This window comes from Sminthopsis crassicaudata, chromosome 3, assembly GCF_048593235.1.
Source record: "Sminthopsis crassicaudata isolate SCR6 chromosome 3, ASM4859323v1, whole genome shotgun sequence".
Lineage (NCBI taxonomy): Eukaryota > Metazoa > Chordata > Mammalia > Dasyuromorphia > Dasyuridae > Sminthopsis > Sminthopsis crassicaudata.
Window position 1 is genome coordinate 515,021,419 of NC_133619.1, and position 18,400 is coordinate 515,039,818.

The 18,400-nt window shown below is 34.9% G+C and overlaps 1 protein-coding gene across 8 annotated transcripts in view; it reads left to right on the forward strand.

Annotated features, from left to right (window-relative positions):
* EMSY (EMSY transcriptional repressor, BRCA2 interacting) overlaps positions 1 to 18,400 on the forward strand; it is a 112,529-nt gene that overhangs the window by 3,349 nt on the left and 90,780 nt on the right. For 5 of the 8 annotated variants that reach the window (XM_074304118.1, XM_074304117.1, XM_074304120.1 and 2 more), the window contains exons 3-8: positions 4,300 to 4,399; positions 8,925 to 8,999; positions 10,384 to 10,425; positions 14,430 to 14,605; positions 16,175 to 16,327; positions 17,987 to 18,246. In XM_074304118.1, the coding sequence (XP_074160219.1) occupies positions 4,300 to 4,399; positions 8,925 to 8,999; positions 10,384 to 10,425; positions 14,430 to 14,605; positions 16,175 to 16,327; positions 17,987 to 18,246 (806 nt within the window). The remainder of the gene's footprint in view (positions 1 to 4,299; positions 4,400 to 8,924; positions 9,000 to 10,383; positions 10,426 to 14,429; positions 14,606 to 16,174; positions 16,328 to 17,986; positions 18,247 to 18,400) is intronic. The other 3 variants (XM_074304121.1, XM_074304124.1, XM_074304122.1) reach the window with 3 other exon arrangements.

Consider the following 18,400-nt stretch of genomic DNA (forward strand, 5'->3'; position numbering starts at 1 on the left):
ATTTATATGTGCTCTTTGCATTCTGCCTATTAACCTCTGTTATTCCTGATCTCTCTGTATATTACCTCCCAAGATAAAAGCTATTTGCCTTCTTAGATTCTTTTAAAAGCACTTTGTTCTGACTTCCCTTTTGTCCCCATCATATTTTCATTTATGTCATCCTTGTTTATGTACATGTTGTATAACACTCTATTAGATTGTATGTTTCTTGAGGACTGAGACATTGTAGTTTTTCATATTTACACCCTCAGTGCTAAGTATAACAGCCTTTATTGCACATAGATACTTAATAAATGCTTTATATTGATGTTATGGTGATTTGGTATACATAGGAAATCATATTTTATTTCACAATATATACTAATGTAATTCATTTAATGATAATGAACAAATAATAGCTACACTGAAACATTGCCATATGAGATGACGGCAGTAGATCAGATTGAAATTTAAAGGCTTTTTTGGCTTTTCATCAAGAGATTAAAATTAAATATAAAAGTATGACCTTTAGCTCTAAACATATCCCTAATCACAGTTAGAGCAGTGTCAGTAAAGTTACAGTGGAGCAGGGGCTTAAAAAAAAAAAAAAAAAAAAAAAAAACAGATCCTGGAGTGCAATGTCATTTATAAATAAGTGATCTTTGGCTTTGGAAGGGTGAGGGTTGGCAAGAATTTGCAGCCATTTCTACCCCCAGCTTCCTCCTACTTATTATCATAACAATGAAAACCTTTGCAATGCTTTTAAACACTAGGGTTCATTGGAAATTTTAGGAGAAAAGCACTGTTTTGATGGTCAGTAATTTAAAAACAAACTTTTTTTTTTTTTGAGATTAAAATTAAGTTTAATGCAGGATAATAAATTCAAATTTACTTCAGTAAAAATAAATTGCAAGATAATGTCTTTCTTTTGCATCTATAGAGGTTGTAAATTCTCCCTTTTCTACAATACAAGTATTTTAAGTGATGCCCAAAGAAGCACGCTTGAGAGAGAACTTAGTATCATGGAAGTGCTACAATATAATTAAATGGATGATTTGTATAAATTAAAATGTTTAGGGCTATGTAATATAAACACTAATAACAGTTTAGTTTATAATGTGTTTTTGCTGTGGTTCCAAAAGCCAATTAATACTTACATGTCTTTGGAGGTAACACTTTGAGATAGTTTGGCAACCATGTAGCAATAGAAAATAGATAACAGTACCCTGGATGCTGTACCCGTAATGGCCCTCATCAGACATAACTAAACAGTGTGGGAAAAATCATCGTGTTACAGTAAAAAGCTTTATAGTACAGGTGGATTTCTAGAATTTTTCACAGGAGGCAGAGGGAATGAATTGGAATGCAAAACTGAAATCAGTATTTTGGCTTTGTGTGAGCTTCCTGGAACTGCTTCTATGCATGATGATTAAGTTAGGATTAAACTGTGTGGAAATATTGGCAGCATTTAATTATTTTTGTTCTTTTTAGTCACCTAAAACTTAGAATTACAAAGCTAAATTGATTTGTACTCCCTAAAGCTCTTCTTTTTTACTCCCCTACTTCGGCTAATTGTCTTGAAATTCTCTTAATCATCTAGAATTCAATCTTTGGAGTTGTCTTTGATTTTTCCTTTTTTTTTTTTTTTTTTAAACACTTTCCAGTTGCTAAGTCCCTACTTTTTTTTTTTTAAACCTTCATAATACCTCAAATTCAACTCTTTTCTATTCCTATTTCTGTGCTAGCATTGTGGTTTAGACCTTTATTACTATTCACAAAGATTCTTTCTAGTCCCCATACTATCAGACTCTACTTATCCTTCCAGTTCATCTTGCACATGGATATTATATAATTATTTACTATGATTATGTCATTTTCCTGCTCAGCATTCAGTGGCCTCCCTGTTGACTACAGAATAAAATGCAAACTCTTTAGTTTGGCATTCAGAGTCTTTTCCAATCTGAATCAATCTACCTGTCAACCTCATTTATTAGCCATTCTATTCTGCAGTAAAACTGGACTACTTGCTATTCTGTAAGCATACCTTTGCTTGTGTCCTTCCACATTCTATTTCTCTCTATGTCGATTATACTTTTCCATATTACTGCTAGTTGAAATGTTAGCCATTCTTTAAGACTCAATTCAAATGTTGCTCCTCTAAAATTAATTTAATTCTCCCGCCAGAAGTTTTCTTCTCCTATTTCATGTCAATTGCTCTTTCTGTTTGTACCTTTTCCCACAGCACTTATATACCTATTTGTATTGCTTTTTGTGTATATGAGTACCTCTCTTACTAGCATGTAAAGTCTTCAAGCCCCAAACCAATATCTTACTTATGTTTATATCTTTATCTCCTTTTGCCTCAATTCTTCCTTTTGTGGAATAAACAGGATGGAGTAGGGGGATCATTAAATGCCCTTCCATTTTTTAAATGAAATTAGAATACAAAAATTTATGCTGTTTCAGTCTCTGGAAGGATAGTACAATGAAATTGCCTGGCACTAAGGCTTGGCAGAAGTTGTCTAGGAGGGTTATTCAGGCTCTTTTGATCTGAGGAAAGTAGAGGATGCTTCCTAGTCTCTCTTTGGTGCTCATTTTGCCATCAAATAAGAGGGAATAAGCAAGATAAACTGTTTAGAACCTCAGGGTGTTAGACCTGGAAAGAACTTTAAAGATGGTCTAGCCCAACCCCTAATTTTATCAATGGGGTTACTAAGGACCAGAGAGCAGAAATGCCTTGAAGCCCATACAATAGATTACAGGCAAAGCCAGAGCTAGAAAACAGGCCTAGAGAGGGCTTTTGCCACTGTATAAAAATGCATTTTTAGGCAGGACTTAGAGGAGCATTTGCAGGTAGAACAGTTTGTGAATGAATACTTCTGTGAGATTTCCTATAGTTTTATCAGAGCATTTTTGAAATTCTTTAGCATCAGACATATAGCCTCTTAATGGCACAATCATCTTCCCACGATTATTAACCTGAATTCTTCTCTGATTCTTTCCTTTCCTTCATCGCATAGAGCTATTCGTTTGGCTAGTTATTGAAATGTCTATTGAATTCAACTATTTTTCATTCCGAGTGGACCCTTATCAGACCCTCATCATTTCTTGTTTAGACAATTTTAATGTCTCTTAACTTCTTGCTTACAGCCAATCCCCTCTTCATTTCATTTACATCTATCTTCAGTGGTTTCCCACTCTCTACCAAGTGGCAGTCAAGACTCTCCATGCTTCAGGCTTTAGTTTCCCCATTTAACCTTGTCTTATGCTATTCCCTTTCTTTGTTCTGTCTACTGGTTTGTTTTTCTTTATCATTCTGTCCTCATGTTAAGAATAGTCTCTTTCAATTTCCATATATTGAAATCTCTTTTCTCCTTTAAGTTAACTCAGGTGCCACTTTAGCCAGATAGTCTTCTCTAGCCCTTCTCTTCCCACCTCCCCAATCCCTGAAAGTAATTTCTTCTCTCCTTCCCTCCTTAACTTCTATCTTCCCCATTCCTCTGTCCACTTTTCCTTTGTCTTTTTCTCTCTCTCTGTCACTCCCTCCTCTTAATCTGTCTTTCTCTCTTTCATACATTTTTATTCCTAGTGTCTAGTACAGACTCAAACATAGCAGATGTTTTGCATTGGGCATCTAGGTGGTGCAGTGGATAGAGCACCAGCCCTGAAGTCAGGAGGACCCAAGTTCAAATGTGACCTTAGACACTTAACACTTCCTAGCTCTGTACAGTTCCTAGCTCTATACCCCATTTGCCTCAGAGGGGAAAAAAAAGATAAATGTTTGCACTGAATTAAATTGTCTTCCAGTAATTCACTCATTGAGTATTTGAATCTTAGTTATCTTGGTTCCAGTGTCTTATAAAATGGAATGTTTCTTTCAGATTTATTCTTTAAAGTGTCTTTTTTTTTTTTTTTTTTGTCATATATATATATATATATATATATATATATATATACATATATATATATTTCCCCCCCCCTGAGGCTAGGGTTAAGTGACTTGCCCAGGGTCACACAGCTAGGAAGTGTTAAGTGTCTGAGACCAGATTTGAACTCGGGTCCTCCTGAATTCAAGGCTGGTGCTCTATCCACTACGCCACATAGCTACCCCTTGCCTTATATTTGAACAAGAGTCATTTGCATCAAGTTGAAGTATTATGTGTTTGTTTAGGATGTTTTAGCAATAGGATTTTTAAAGAACCTTTTATTTTTATGAAGTAACAATTGATTTGAATGTTTCTTTCAGCAAACTTTTATAGAACACATTACTGAATTAAGCACATTAAAAAGTTTATAATAAAAGTTGATTTCTTCTTCTAGAATTGGAGGCATATGCTGGAGTTATCAGTGCCTTGCGGGCACAGGGGGACCTTACGAAGGAAAAGAAAGATCTTCTTGGGGAACTCTCAAAAGTTCTTAGGTAATATCTTTATTTTAAATGTAAAACAAATTTTGATCTTCAGATTTCATTATGGTCAATAAACATCTATTAAGTACATATACTATGTACAGGGACTATGCTAAAGGATGGAGATATAAAGAAAAGTAAAAGACGGCTTCTACTCTTAAGGAGTTCATATTTAGAGTAATATAAGATGATATAAAATAAGCTTTATAACTAATTATAATATCCACTAAAATGCTTTGTGAAACAAATTCTTGTATTTTCACATCATTGGGATTGCTAAGGGAGTCTCAAATTTTGTTCTTGATTTGTGGCCAGTGTTCCAGTAGGAATGTTGATTAGTTATGGGATTATAGGACTTTGGAGCAAGAAAGGACCTTGGAGATCATCGAGTCTAGTCCCCTCACAGATGAGAAAAGCCCCAGAGAAGGAGGAGTGTGACTTATCCAAGATCAGACAGTCGGTACTCACCAAGATCCCAGCCTATGTCCTCTGATTCTGTATCTATTCGTCTTTTTGTTACATCATGGAGTTATTACTTCCCAAGTCATAGCCTGTATTGAGGCAGGTTTTTGTTAGGTCCACAGACATTTGGTGGGTTGAGATGTCTTTGGATCTAGACAAAGAGGTGGGGGAAGCTGGCTGAAAATGTAGAGGTTGCTATTTGATTAAGATCATACATAACATCAGGATATAATGTGATAATAGTTTCAGGACTAGAATAGACCTTAGTTACCTAGACGAACTCCTCTTGTGGGAAATTGATGCTTTGGAAGTCAGGTCTTTTGCCTGTGGTTTACAGTGTTCTTTCCTTGTGGCAACTCTATGAGGTAGATCAAGTATTATTAATTCTATTTCACAGAGTAAGAATTTGAGGTTCCAAAAGTTTTCTCTCTTTCCCTTTCTTCCTTTTGCTCTACTTTTTTCCTTTTCTCCATCTTGTTCAGGCTAGAAGTACAGTAGCCATTCACAGGTCCAATATCACTGTCTTGGAAGCTTTAATCAGCTTTGTTTATGACCTGATCCACTTTGCGTCTCATTAGGCAGTCTGGTGAATCCTAGCTTCCTGGAGGTACACAATTCTGGTGCTTGATCTAGCATAGACACCCAATTTGGTAGCCAGTTGTAGCTCAGAGCTTCATGTGATCAGCAGATCTCAGCCTCCCATAGCAGAGGTTCCAGACATGAGTCACTACTTTCCCTAGTAGCATTTGTGGTATGATTTAGTGATGGTTCCAGAGTTGGAATTCAATTCAGTAGACATTAAGTATTGACATTGGTGGTGATGGGAGAGAAAGAAGTATGTAGCAGACTGCAAAAAAGAGGTGGCAACATCTGAATTGAACCTGGAAGGATGATTAGAATTCTGAAAGGTGAAAATGGCATGTTTGTCTGCAGTGTAGACTGTGTGATGTGAAATTTTGGAAGGATGGTTACTTAATAAATATTTGTTGAATTGAATTGTTACCCAGAAGAGGAAGTAAACTGTTTTTTTGTCTTTAGGGGGCAGAATTAGACCTAATCAATGGAAATTTCATGATTTGGGGATAGTATAAAAGCTAGAATTTCCATACAATTTAGAGTTTTCTGTAAATCAAATTGGCTATTAGCAGTAATGATTTGAGTTCCTTCTCAGGTAGGTGTTCACACTAGGTCTAGATGTAGAATATGTAAAATGTAGGCTGTTCAGTATGTAGAATGTGAAGGTATCTTCAATATCATTTAATTCAGCCCCTCAATAGAGACCTCATGAAGTGAAATGGGTATTATTAAGGGATCCAACTCAGGGTGAGTGAGATGACAAAAGGGCTTCAGCTCCTGCCAGTTAGATTCTTTGGTTAAGAGTCTGAGAGTCTACTTGCATCCCATTTGGACCATTCTTAGATAAGCTAAACAATTTATAGTGAAGGTGATTCTATTATAACCTATCTTGATATAATCTCTTTGTCAGAAACTTTTCTATTATTTCTCCCTGAAATTTAAAACTATTTTTTCTTGTTTCTTCAGTGAAAATGTAATTCTTATTTGTATTTTTCATGAACTTGAGGACATTATTAATTCATTCCTTAGTTTCATCATCAACAATAAAAAAAGTTTTAGGACTAGTTATTAGTTATTAGACTATTTGTGAAATATAATCTGTTTAGTCTTTCAGTATTAATTTTGTATTTAGTTTATTCAGATCAGAACACTTTGAAAATTATTAGTAATATGATATGATACAGAAGATAACCAGTAATTGAATAAGAAGTTACTATCCTAATGTCAGTATTCAGAGCAGAGAATCACATTTGGATTACATTCCTACCACTAAAAGTAGGTAGAATGTCTTACTCTCTCAAATCCTTTGTTTCATTGGGCACAGAACTAAATATTCTCTGAACTGGTGGCCCATCTTCCCACCTAGAATAGGAATCCTCTTCACAGTCTTTCGGTTAAATGATCATCTCCCTTCCCTTTGAACAAAAAGGTAATGTGGTGTAATGGCAGCCTCACTGGATTTCTGGATCTGGAGGGTCTGTGTTCAAATCTTGAGTTCTGTTGCTATTACTGGGACTATGGATGATGATGTGGTAGTAGTGATTAAGATGATGATGATATGTTAATTTCTATAGCGCTTCCCAATCACAACTTTACAACTTAGTACAGTTACTGTTATCTCCATTTTACCAAAAAGAAAAGTGAGATTTCAAAAGATGAAGGGACTTGCCTAGGGTAACAGAACTACTGAGTTTCAGATGTGGGTAAAGAGCCCTAGTCTCTAATTCTTAAGTTATCTCTTTATAGTAAACTGCCTTTATCTTTCTGGGTCCTCTCTATAAAATGAATTAGAGATGGTGGTCTCTAAGATTCCTTCCAGTTTAAATTCCATCAAATTTCTGCTGATGAGGAGCTCAGTACCTGATGAAGCTGCTCACTCCATTGTTGGAAAGCTAAAGTTGTTAAAAAGTTTTCTTTAAGTTGAAATCTGCTTTGCTTTAATTTCTTTTAACTCTAATTCCTATAAGTGCTTGAAGAGCTACATTCATGTAACCCCTAAGTTTTCCCTTTTGTTTCATGCTTAGATCAGCTACTTATTTGGTCAGAGTAGAGTCTGTACTTTCCCCCCCAAATCTAACTAGTTTAAAACCTGAATTAAACCTATATTCTTTTTTCTTCACAGCATATACACACAGAAATGTACGTATAAACATACATACACACACACACAACACAACACACATACATACATTAAACACCTCTTATGTGGAAAATACTGTTCTAGGTAATAAGGTTGGAAAGATGGAAAAATGACAGTCCTTTCCTTTAGAAGTTATAACTTAAAGTAAATACAGTTACACAGATAAGAATGACATAACCTTTTATACTTATGTTCCAAACCTGGAACTTTTAAATTACAGTTGATGGCACCAGGTTCACTCCTTTGTTGTTATTCTCCAATCCCTATCCTCCTTCTATATTATGTGTTCAGTTTATAAGTTTCTCAAGTGCATTTGCTTGTTTCCACTCACACAGCCACTACTATTGTTCAGGCTCTCATCGTTTCTTGTCTGGAATACTAATCTAATAATCTGATTAGTATCCCTGCAAGCTTCTCCTCACTACAGTTTATCCCTCCCACAGTTGCCAAAATGATTGTCCTAAAGCAAAGTACGATCATGTAACCTCTCCTTTTCTTCTTCCTCTCCCAAATCAACTCCTGTGACTCTCCTTTGCTTCTGGGATCAAATAGAAAATCTTTTGGCATTTTCAAGTTCCTTACAACCTGGCCTCTTCCTGCCTGCTGTGCCCTTATACGTTACTCCCTCCCACCACACTATGGTCTAGCCATCCTGGAGTCCTTGTTGTTGTTTATACACTACTTCTATTTCTCTTCTGCATGTCTTTGCCATAGCTATTCTTTGTGCCTAAAGGCTTTCTTTTCTCTCTTCCATCTTTTAGAATCCCTGGCTTCTTTTAGAAGCTTTCATGGTGGTACTTTTTGTAGGATGATTTAGCTGTCTGGGGCCCCTAGCTGCTAGTTAATGTTGTCTTCTCTAAGGTTATCTTATAGATGATGTCTTCTCCATTAGAATGTAAACTTCTTCAAGGCAGACTTATTGCTTTATAGCTGTATCATTATTTAGTTCAGTTTTTGAAACAGTGTTTAATAACTGTTTGTTGATTGAATATAATATGTGAGAGAACTAAAAGAGAGGTCCATTCATATAAAAGGCTCCTGGACAGTTTGAAAAGGAAAGAGAAAACTTAAGAGATTAAGAAAAACTTTGTGGAAATTTCCAAATAGAACTTTGAAGGATAAAAAGATTTCAGCAAGTGTTAGAGAGGGGCTTGCATACAAGTGGCCTGCATGAATTCACAATCTCAAGAAAGGATTGCAGGCCAAGAGCAGAGAACAGGAATCATCCTGTGTGCCTGAATCAGAGAAATCTCACAGAGGGGAAGGGATTGGTTTTGATCATTAAGATAACTTGTTACTTTAAATAAGAAACAACTTAGCAGAATTCGTAATGACTTTTTTTTTTTTTTTTTTTGACAGCATCTCAACAGAACGCCACCGTGCTGAAGTACGGAGAGCAGTAAATGATGAACGGTTAACAACAATTGCACATAAGTAAGCTATTAGTCATATCACACATAATTTTTATAACAGCTAGGAAATAGTATTCCCATTATACAGTAGGCACCCGAGTCTTTTATCTTTGTGGTAATGTCTTCACTTAGAGAAACTGACTACAAAATTGGAACTGTATTTAACTAGTATGTTTATCAATATCTTATCAGGAAAATAAACATACCCAGGTTAAATCCTATTGCACTAAAACCTCCATGTAACTTGAGATTTTTAAGCTTAATCTGACAACCCATTTATATGGAATAATGCTCAATTTAACAGAATTTCATTGCATATAAAATTGGATGTTTCCTCATTTTCTGTAATAGGATTTCACTTGCATAGTATTTAATAAGTAGGAAATACAAATTATCTGATATGTTTCATAAGTAGTCAAAGTATTTTCTTATTTATTAGGTATGGGGTGCTCTTTATGAGATTTGCACTTGGAGTTATGAACAACAGAAGTTGTGAAATAGATAAATCACATCATAGAATAATTACTGTTATAGCATGTAACTCACCTTGTGCTTTTAAGTGTTTAAATTTTGAACTTGTTAAGAGGATATGGGGTGGGTGGAGGAGTAAAGGTAGGGCTCAGGCATGGTTTGGCAGTGTCGTAGGAGCTGCTGCCACCTGAAAATGTGTCATGAGTAAAGATAGAACTGCTTGGCCATGACAATTTAAAGCAGTGGAAAAAATATGAAGTGATATACAAACATTTGTTTTTCATACAACTTTTCAGAGGCATATCATTTTGTTGAATAAAAGATGCTTACTGACATACTTGTATTTTGTGTATTTTTAACTAATATCAGTGTGAAAGAAAGATTAAAAAGTAAATTATTACTGTGCAATATAATGTGAGCTATTAAACAACATGTTTTAAGTTATTTAGATATATTCACTGTTTCTCATCACCATAATGGTGATTCACTTTTTAACGATAGGTAAATTGAGGCTTAGATTTTTGTGTTGATATTACTTTCCTATTTAATAATGCTCTGAGGATTTGCTAGCACTTTAAGATACATAAAAAGTAGCCACTATAGAAATTTTGAACATTTTCATTGGAGACATTTTGTGTTTATTTGGCTCACTTGTTTTAGCATTCATATACTAATTCATTCCTTTCAATGCTATACATTTTTAAATTGGAATGTTTTTTAAACAGTGTTTAGTTAACTAGATTCTAGTTTGAGAATGGGTAATAGGAAGATGATGTTATTGTTAATAAAGTGAAGAAAAATAGCTTTCAAAGGCTCTCAAAATGAGAGTCTTGGTAGCATTGTTCTTCGACAGCTAGTCGTTAAGTTGATGCGTCATTTTCATACTTAAAGGATAACATTTATTTAGTCTCCTTTTCCTTTTTTCCCCCTCAAAGAATGAATTTATCCTTATATTTGGGTGAGAGACCAAGTTACAGGTATGCAAATAGGTTATTATTATTTCAGGTTTTTACTTGTTTTTATTTAAAAATTCAAAATTATAGCTCTCAATTATTCAGGGGCATATTCATATGTATGAATTAGCCAGGGTCTTTGCTATTCCTTCTTTTTCTCTTTTCTCCTCCCTTCCTTATGTTGCCCACTTTTTAGCCACTTTGTTGCTTGTTAGTATTTTTAGTCAGAGGGTGGGAAGGGAGAGGAGTTGAAATTTAGTCAGTAGTCCTGGCAAAAGTTTGGTGGAGGAGGTAAAAATTAATTACCAAAATGTCATGGGTTTCTTTAATCTGCCTGACCTCTCCCTTTCCCTCCTCTCTCTATTAGCATGGATAATTGAGAGTTGACTTTTACCTGCCTTGTGTTCCTTTTTCTTATTTTTTCTCCCTTTCTAATTTCTTTTTACACTTGAATTTGACTTTTTCTTTTTAAAGTTTCTATTTTATTATGTACATATAAACCCCATGGGTGTTTAGTACTTTTAATTTAGTGTTTTATATTGTAATACCAGCTTGCCCAGATGTGCATTTCTAATGAATGGAAGGAATGAACGGCAGCCCCAATAGCTCCTCCCCTTTCCCTTAGAAGTGCCAGCAGAGTATACTGTAGCTCCTGCAGTTCTTCCTGAGATTACCTGCAGGAGGTCTCTGTACCCCCTGAGCTTGAAAAAACAACCAGAGCTGAGAAGGAATGTAGCCAGGGAGACTTGCATTCACAGATTCCTCTCCCCAGGTCAAGAGAAATGGTGCAGAGGCGAGGAGAAACCAGAGCAGATTAAGCATAAAAGGAGGAAGGCTGGGAGGAGGTGAGATGGGAAAGGGCAGGGTGCTTAAATCCAAGAAGAGCTTCATTTGTTCTTCTAAGTACAGCCAAAATAGGTGACATTGTTATCTCCTTGTCCATTATAAATGTTTGGATTGAATTTAATTGGAAGGTTATATTAGAACCTGTGAAAGGAGTTAGATCTAGAAGCCTAAAGTTATCATTTAGTCCATTACCTTCATTCTGTAAAGTAAAGAAGAATGCCAGAGAAGTGTAGATACTTGTTTTGTGTCACACAATAATTAGTGAGTATCAGGGACTGTATTTTAATTCAGTCATCTTACTGAACCATGCTTGGTCACAGTGGTATGATTAGAAAACGAAGAATCTGAGGACTTAGGATCCTTTAACAAAATCTGTTCCACTCAACTATGATTCTAGGAATAGCAGGAAGATGGAGGAAGGATCTGAAATTTCTCTTCTTTCCTCCAGGAGTTGGGCATGCACAGAATATATACGAAGTACTTTTCAAAGCTAGAGCTCAATTTCCTAATGCTTCAGGGTCCAGCAGGCCAGAGACTTTTAAAATAACTCTTATTTTAGATTATTAAGATTAGTGATTATTTTATTTACATTACCTCATTTAAACACTTAGTCTGGCACATAGTAGGAGCTTAATAAATGCTTATTATTGACTCCACGGGGTAGATACTATATAGTTTTTATTATCCCATTTTTATAGAGGAAGAAATTGAGGCTTAGAGAGGTTAAGTGATTTGCCACATTCAGCTCTTTTGCCCACTAAACCAAACTGCCTCTGGAGCATAGCTGACACAAGCTCTCTTGTGAAATTTTTCTATAACAAAGAGAGGTCAGGAATTTCCATCAGCCTTCTCTGGTATTTCTCTCAGGATTAATGTTTCATTCCAGAACCCCTTGGTTATATAACTTCCTTCCCAAACAATTAGGAATTTCTCTTTGATGAGCTTAAATATTGTATATATAAAATATTTCACTTGCTGAAAATCAGCTCCATTGAAAAAACTTTTTTTTGGCTATATTTCCATTCCTTGATTACGTTGGAAATATTTAGAGATTTATAAATTCTCTGCTCAAGTTATAATGCCCTCTGTACTGTGTTTCTCTGAATTCATACTCTTGGAATTTATAATCTTCCACAAATTTTGGCATTGGCCACACTTTAATTAGGAAGTAGCAGGATGAAAACCTCCTGCTTTAAAAGGTAAGTGAAGAATAATCTTTGTTATCTGACACTTAACAATAAAGTAAATAGATGATATCCAATAAAATTGATAGCTAAATAGTAGCTTTTTTTCAAACACCAGGGGGAAAAAGTGGAATAACTTATGAAAGACATCTTTTTTTTCTTTTAGAAATAATCTGTTGCTTATTCTTACCTCTCTTTGCTTCTCCCATCCTTCTTTTAAATTTCTTGCTTCAAACAGAGATTAGACTTTATTGGTATAGCTTGTAACCTGAACGTTCATTTCTTCATTTTTGCTATATGGAACTGATTTTAAAATGTTCCAGAGGAGATTTGCACACTTTCAGTGAATATTGAACAGCTTTCAAAAAGCACTTTCTTAAACTTAGTTTTAATTTCAATGCAGCCCTTCTCATGTTGTATGGTTATTCATTTTGCACTGTAAAAGTGAATATCAATTAGTTAGCGATGTCCAAATCAATATGAATAAATTGAAAGTGCAGTTAAGTGAATTTTTTAAAAAAATATATCATTCCTAGTTAATGATTGTGAACAGTAATTCATTCTACTAGGGAGCTGTAAAGCTATCACTAGTGGAGAGGAACTGTTTTAAAATGAAGGGAGTATTTCACTATCCATTTCTGAAACTTCAATGTTTATACATTTTTATCAGGCATCGAAGAAACAATGTGTATATATATCTATATCTATAATATATGTATATATTATATATCACATATATATAGAACTTGGATTTTTTTTAGGCTGTTCTGTGAAATGTCTATTTTTGAAATGATCTAGAAAGACTTGTATGTGCAGTTAAGAGTCTTAATTCAATATTAATTGATTGTGGATGGGCCCTAAATTTTAAGATTAGCCAGTAGTAAAAGTCATTTTCTTGAACTAACTCAAGGAAAGTGACCCAGCTTCATTTGACACCTCCTCTCCCAATTTGAGTGTTATTGGAAAGACATTTGTCAGAAATATCTTTAGTGTGTAACTCATTATGATTTCTGCTTATTTCCAGTGCTGTTAGGTTTATCCAGAGTCAGCTTTGAACCTGAAAAAGATAATATAATATGTGTGACTAGACACAGCAGTCCTCTGCCCCTTTGAACCCTGCCTTCTCAGTTACTGCCTTAGGGCAGGAGGCCTTCACCTTATTTGTGTCATAGTCTAGTGATGCCTATTGATCACTTATCAAAATCATAATTTTAAAAAAAATTTTTTAACCAAATTCATAATTGGAAGAGATTTTAAGTTTCAGTTAGTTATGTTGTGAATCCAACCTTTTGGGGGTTTATTCACAATAGATATTAGTGAAAATAAAGATGTAATTTTTTTCTTATCCAAGTTCTTAGACACCCTTCCCATTTAGTTCCTCCTTCCCCCAAATCTGTTTACAGACACCAAATTAAGACACCTTCTTCCTTAGTCTTTGCTGTGGAAAGCTTACTTTGACAAGACTTAGTGAAAGTTTAGTTTTTATCAGCATCAGTGACCATCTGATAAATCTGATTTGAAAGTTAATTTTTTCATTTTGTTGGTAAATTAAACCATATCAGGAAGTTTTAAGAATTTCTGAAAAAAAAAAAAACAAACAAACAATTATTGCACTGTAAAAGTGAATGTCAATTAGATAAAGATGTCCAAATCAATATGAATAAATTGAAAGTGCAGCTAAGTGAATAATATAAAACAAACAAAAAAAAAATTGGAATCAAATTAAACAAATACGGAAGGGTAACTTTTAAAAAATTCATAGTTTGAATTCTGTACATTTTGAGGTGTAGTTTAAAAACAAAATTTGTTGTTTCCTAAGTAAAGTATGAAATAACCTGAAATCTTACTTATGGTCATTGGTTTTGGTATTGCTTCTCTAGAACAACTCTTTGCTATTCAATAACTATCTCATTTCAAAAGTAGTATTTGGTTTGAAAATGTATAGTTGCTTTTTTAGTAATGGAGAACACTTGCAGTGTCTTCTTCTTTTTTGTTTAGTATGTCTGGACCCAATAGCTCTTCAGAATGGTCTATTGAAGGTCGTCGACTAGTACCACTGATGCCCCGGCTAGTTCCCCAAACTGCCTTCACTGTTACAGCTAATGCTGTTGCCAATGCAGCTATACAGCACAATGCGTCTCTTCCAGTGCCTGCAGAAACAGGAAGCAAAGAAGGTGAGAGGAAAAATGTAATGTTTCTCCTAGGGAGTTGGTTTTGGCTAATTTCTTTTTCATTTTATGAAAATTTGATCTGAATTTCTAAGCATTTTGCTCCAGATATTTAAAACTTACAAGATGGAATAATTGACCATCCTGATTTAGGAAAACATACTCAAATTAGAATCTTGCATAATTTAAGACTTTGTCCAAATAAAAGGCAAGAGAATTTTTATTTAACAGATAACAGAAATCCTGTTTGTAATGAGGTTTTTAACTAATGTATACTGGTGAGAAACTTATTTGATTTCTTGATTGAATGCAAGGGGAATGTTTTAAAAAAAAAAAAAAAGATAGCAAGGACATTTTGGCCACTGGCAAAAGGTGCTAATCTGCTGGTCTTGCAAATTGAATCTGTCTTAATCTTCTGCAATGAATAATGTGCTTTTCTGTTTCACCCAGTGTATATATCTACTCAGAGTTTATCAGACAGGCAGGGCCTCTCTGATCAAAAGGCTTTTTTAGTTTATTGTAATAAACAATTTTATATAGATATATTTCTTAGATAACCAATAATGATGCTTAGATTGGGTGTTCCTATTTAGATATGTATGATGGTTTGCTTGTAAGAATGATCCTCAGAAATAAATGCAGTTGCTAGCTTACTTGAGATAATAGATAATAATAGAACTGAGAAAAAGAACTGGGTGGTTTTTATGTTCATGTCAGAGTTTGACTTAATGGCCAAAGATAATTTTAGGAAGTGATATTTTCTAGCATTTGAACTAGACCTCCATCAATTTCTTCTCTTTTTTTGTTATGAGAATGGTACCTTTCTGATATCACATCTACCTTTTTGCATCCATTTCTTTGACTAAGGTAGTTGAAAGCGGAAACCTATTAATCCAGTTCTGAGAGTTTCCTGATCAATTTACTTTGAACTGGGCACTTCTGAAAGAAGTTGGCCCAAGATCTCCACTAGTTGTCAGATAAAAATTTGCCATTGCCTGCTAGTTGATGGTTGGACACTTCAAAGCTTTATCCATTGTACCTACATTGTACTAAAAATTACTAAAAGAAATTCAGTTTTAAAAAAAGCTAAAAAGGTAATGTAATCATAACAATAACTGCTCACATTTGTGTAATGCCTTAAGGTTACCACAACTTTGTGAGGTAGAGAGTACAAGAATTATCCTCTCCATTTTACAGATGAGGAGTTTGAGATCCAGAGAATTGAAGTGACACACAAAGGGTCACATTTAGTAAGTGGCAGAGCAAGAATTTGAATGCAGTTCTCTCCTGAATTCAAATCCATTGTTCTTTATATTGTACCACACTGTCTATATTGTCCTCAAGTGTGCTACTGAATTCTACTTTCCCTTTCATTCCCTCTTGCAATAGGAACTGGGTCAAGACTTCTTAGGACAACTGTGAAGGGGCAGGGCATTACCATATAGCTTTTAGTACCAATTAATGCTGATAAGTTCTTTTCATTGACTTCTAGCTTAGTCATGTTAAATTGTTGAAATGAAAACTATATAGATGCTGTGAAAATTGACATGATTTGCTTTCTTATTATTTGTTTAGTAGTGGTTTGCTATTCCTACACGAGTACCACGTCAACCCCAACCTCTACCCCAGTTCCAAGTGGCAGCGTTGCAACTGTAAAGTCACCAAGACCTGCCAGTCCTGCCTCCAATGTAGTTGTTTTGCCAAGTGGAAGTACTGTTTATGTCAAAAGTAAGTGATACTCACTGTGTTGTCAAGGCCATTGTGCCTCCAGAGTACAGCATTGGGTTGGATTGGCCCTCCTGGAGTAAATTATTGGTTTGCTATTCAGTGTTCAGCAGGTTTAATGCTTATGAGATGTGATTAGGTGTGATACTTTTCAGTCTATCCTGGTACTAGAGTAGTCACTTTCTTTTCATGGTTTTTCTCTGTGGGAAACCTTTTCCTTTGAATAGTATTTATTTGCGACTATTACAAATGATAAAGAATATCCTATTATTTAATATTTATTTTGCCTAATATTTGTTTCCTAGAATTAATGTCATTCCTAGTATCCTAAGAATAATAAATTCTGTAATTTCTTAAAGATTCAACGAAATTTTTTATTTAGTTCATCATTACATTTCCGGTTACTTAAAAGATCTTTTTCCTCATTTACTATAAGTTTGTAAGGTGTTTAGATTTTTAGTTATATTTGCTTCTAATTGGCTATTATATGTTATTTTGTCTCATATAACTGATATAGATAATTGTCATCTGTTATTCCTTGTTTAAAACAATATTAAGATTCTGATGCATATTACTCTTTGGCAACTTTTCAGGAGTTGAGCTCACAGTGTTTAGATCTGATTCCAGGCTAACTTTAGTTATATGGACAAGAGAAAGCTGGGGGGAGATCTAAAGGATTTTTGTTTTGAGCTTACCTCTATCTATCTATCTATCTATTTATTTTTATTTGTTTGTTTGTTTGTTTGCTTGCTTATTTATTTATTTATTGGTCTTTGTATTACTATAATGCCCTAGGTGAGTTTAATAATTTATTATTTTGATTTTAAAAAAATCATTGCAAAAGCAAATGAATTATAGTGAATAAAAAGAGCCCAAAAATTGAGTTTTCATTTTTGTGTGTGGTGGTAATAATATTATCCTTTCTGATTGTTGAGACTATTTCAATGTAAAGACTTGTTTGGACTTTTTTTTTTTTTTGAGTTGCCAGTTGAATATTCTTAGTATCTAGAGAAGAAACAGTCCAGTCATAGAGCTTGAGATTACTGTGTTTTATTTGAACCCTCTCTGTGTGCTGTTCATATTCTAATGTCTAGGTCACATTCTAGTGATATCTGTCCATACTTCATCTCACATGCTGGAATGCAGCTGTCTCACAGACAGGAATATGCCTTGCTTTGTATTATGTTCCCACAGGTAGCACAAAGGACCTATACAAAATAGGCAATTAGTAAAAGATTACTGACCAAGTTCAGTTTAGATCATTCATAGTGAGTTATGTGCATTCAGAAGGCATCATTGTGTCAGTCATTGAGATGTAGTGTGCTGTAGTGTCTAGAGCACTGGACTTGGAGTCAGGTCAGCCTGCGTTCGAGTTCTGTTTCTGGCCCATTCTGGCTGTGTGACCCTGAGCAGGCCTTTTAGCCCCTCAGGACTTCAGGCTGTTCTGTTAAGATTCTAAATTGAAAAACAGTTGTTCATCTAGATTGGGAGAAGGAATTTCCTCACTGGGAAGATACCTTTAACAATAAAGCACAGATCTAGCCCCCCCCCCAAAAAAAAAAAAAAAAAAAAGTCAATGGGAATCATTTAAAGTGTTTTCTAATAACAGACTACACAACTAGGGCCAGACTAACATTAACACCATAATCGCATCTGTTTCAGGTGTTAGCTGTTCAGATGAAGATGAAAAGCCTAGGAAAAGAAGACGAACAAACTCATCTAGCTCATCCCCTGTTGTTTTAAAGGAAGTTCCTAAGGCTGTCGTTCCTGTCTCAAAGACTATCACTGTGCCTGTAAGTGGCAGCCCCAAGATGAGCAACATTATGCAGAGCATCGCCAACTCCTTACCCCCCCACATGTCTCCTGTGAAAATAACATTCACGAAGCCCTCCACTCAGACGACCAACACCACAACGCAAAAGGTATGGACTCACATGGAGGGCGGTGAGCACTGCCACTGGGCCTGCTATTCTTCAGTCTTTTCTAGGCAGTAGGGATAAGATGAATTTGAAACATGAAGCATATCTATTTTCTCAGTCTCACATTTTTAGATATTGGCCTTGTTCCAGAGAATGT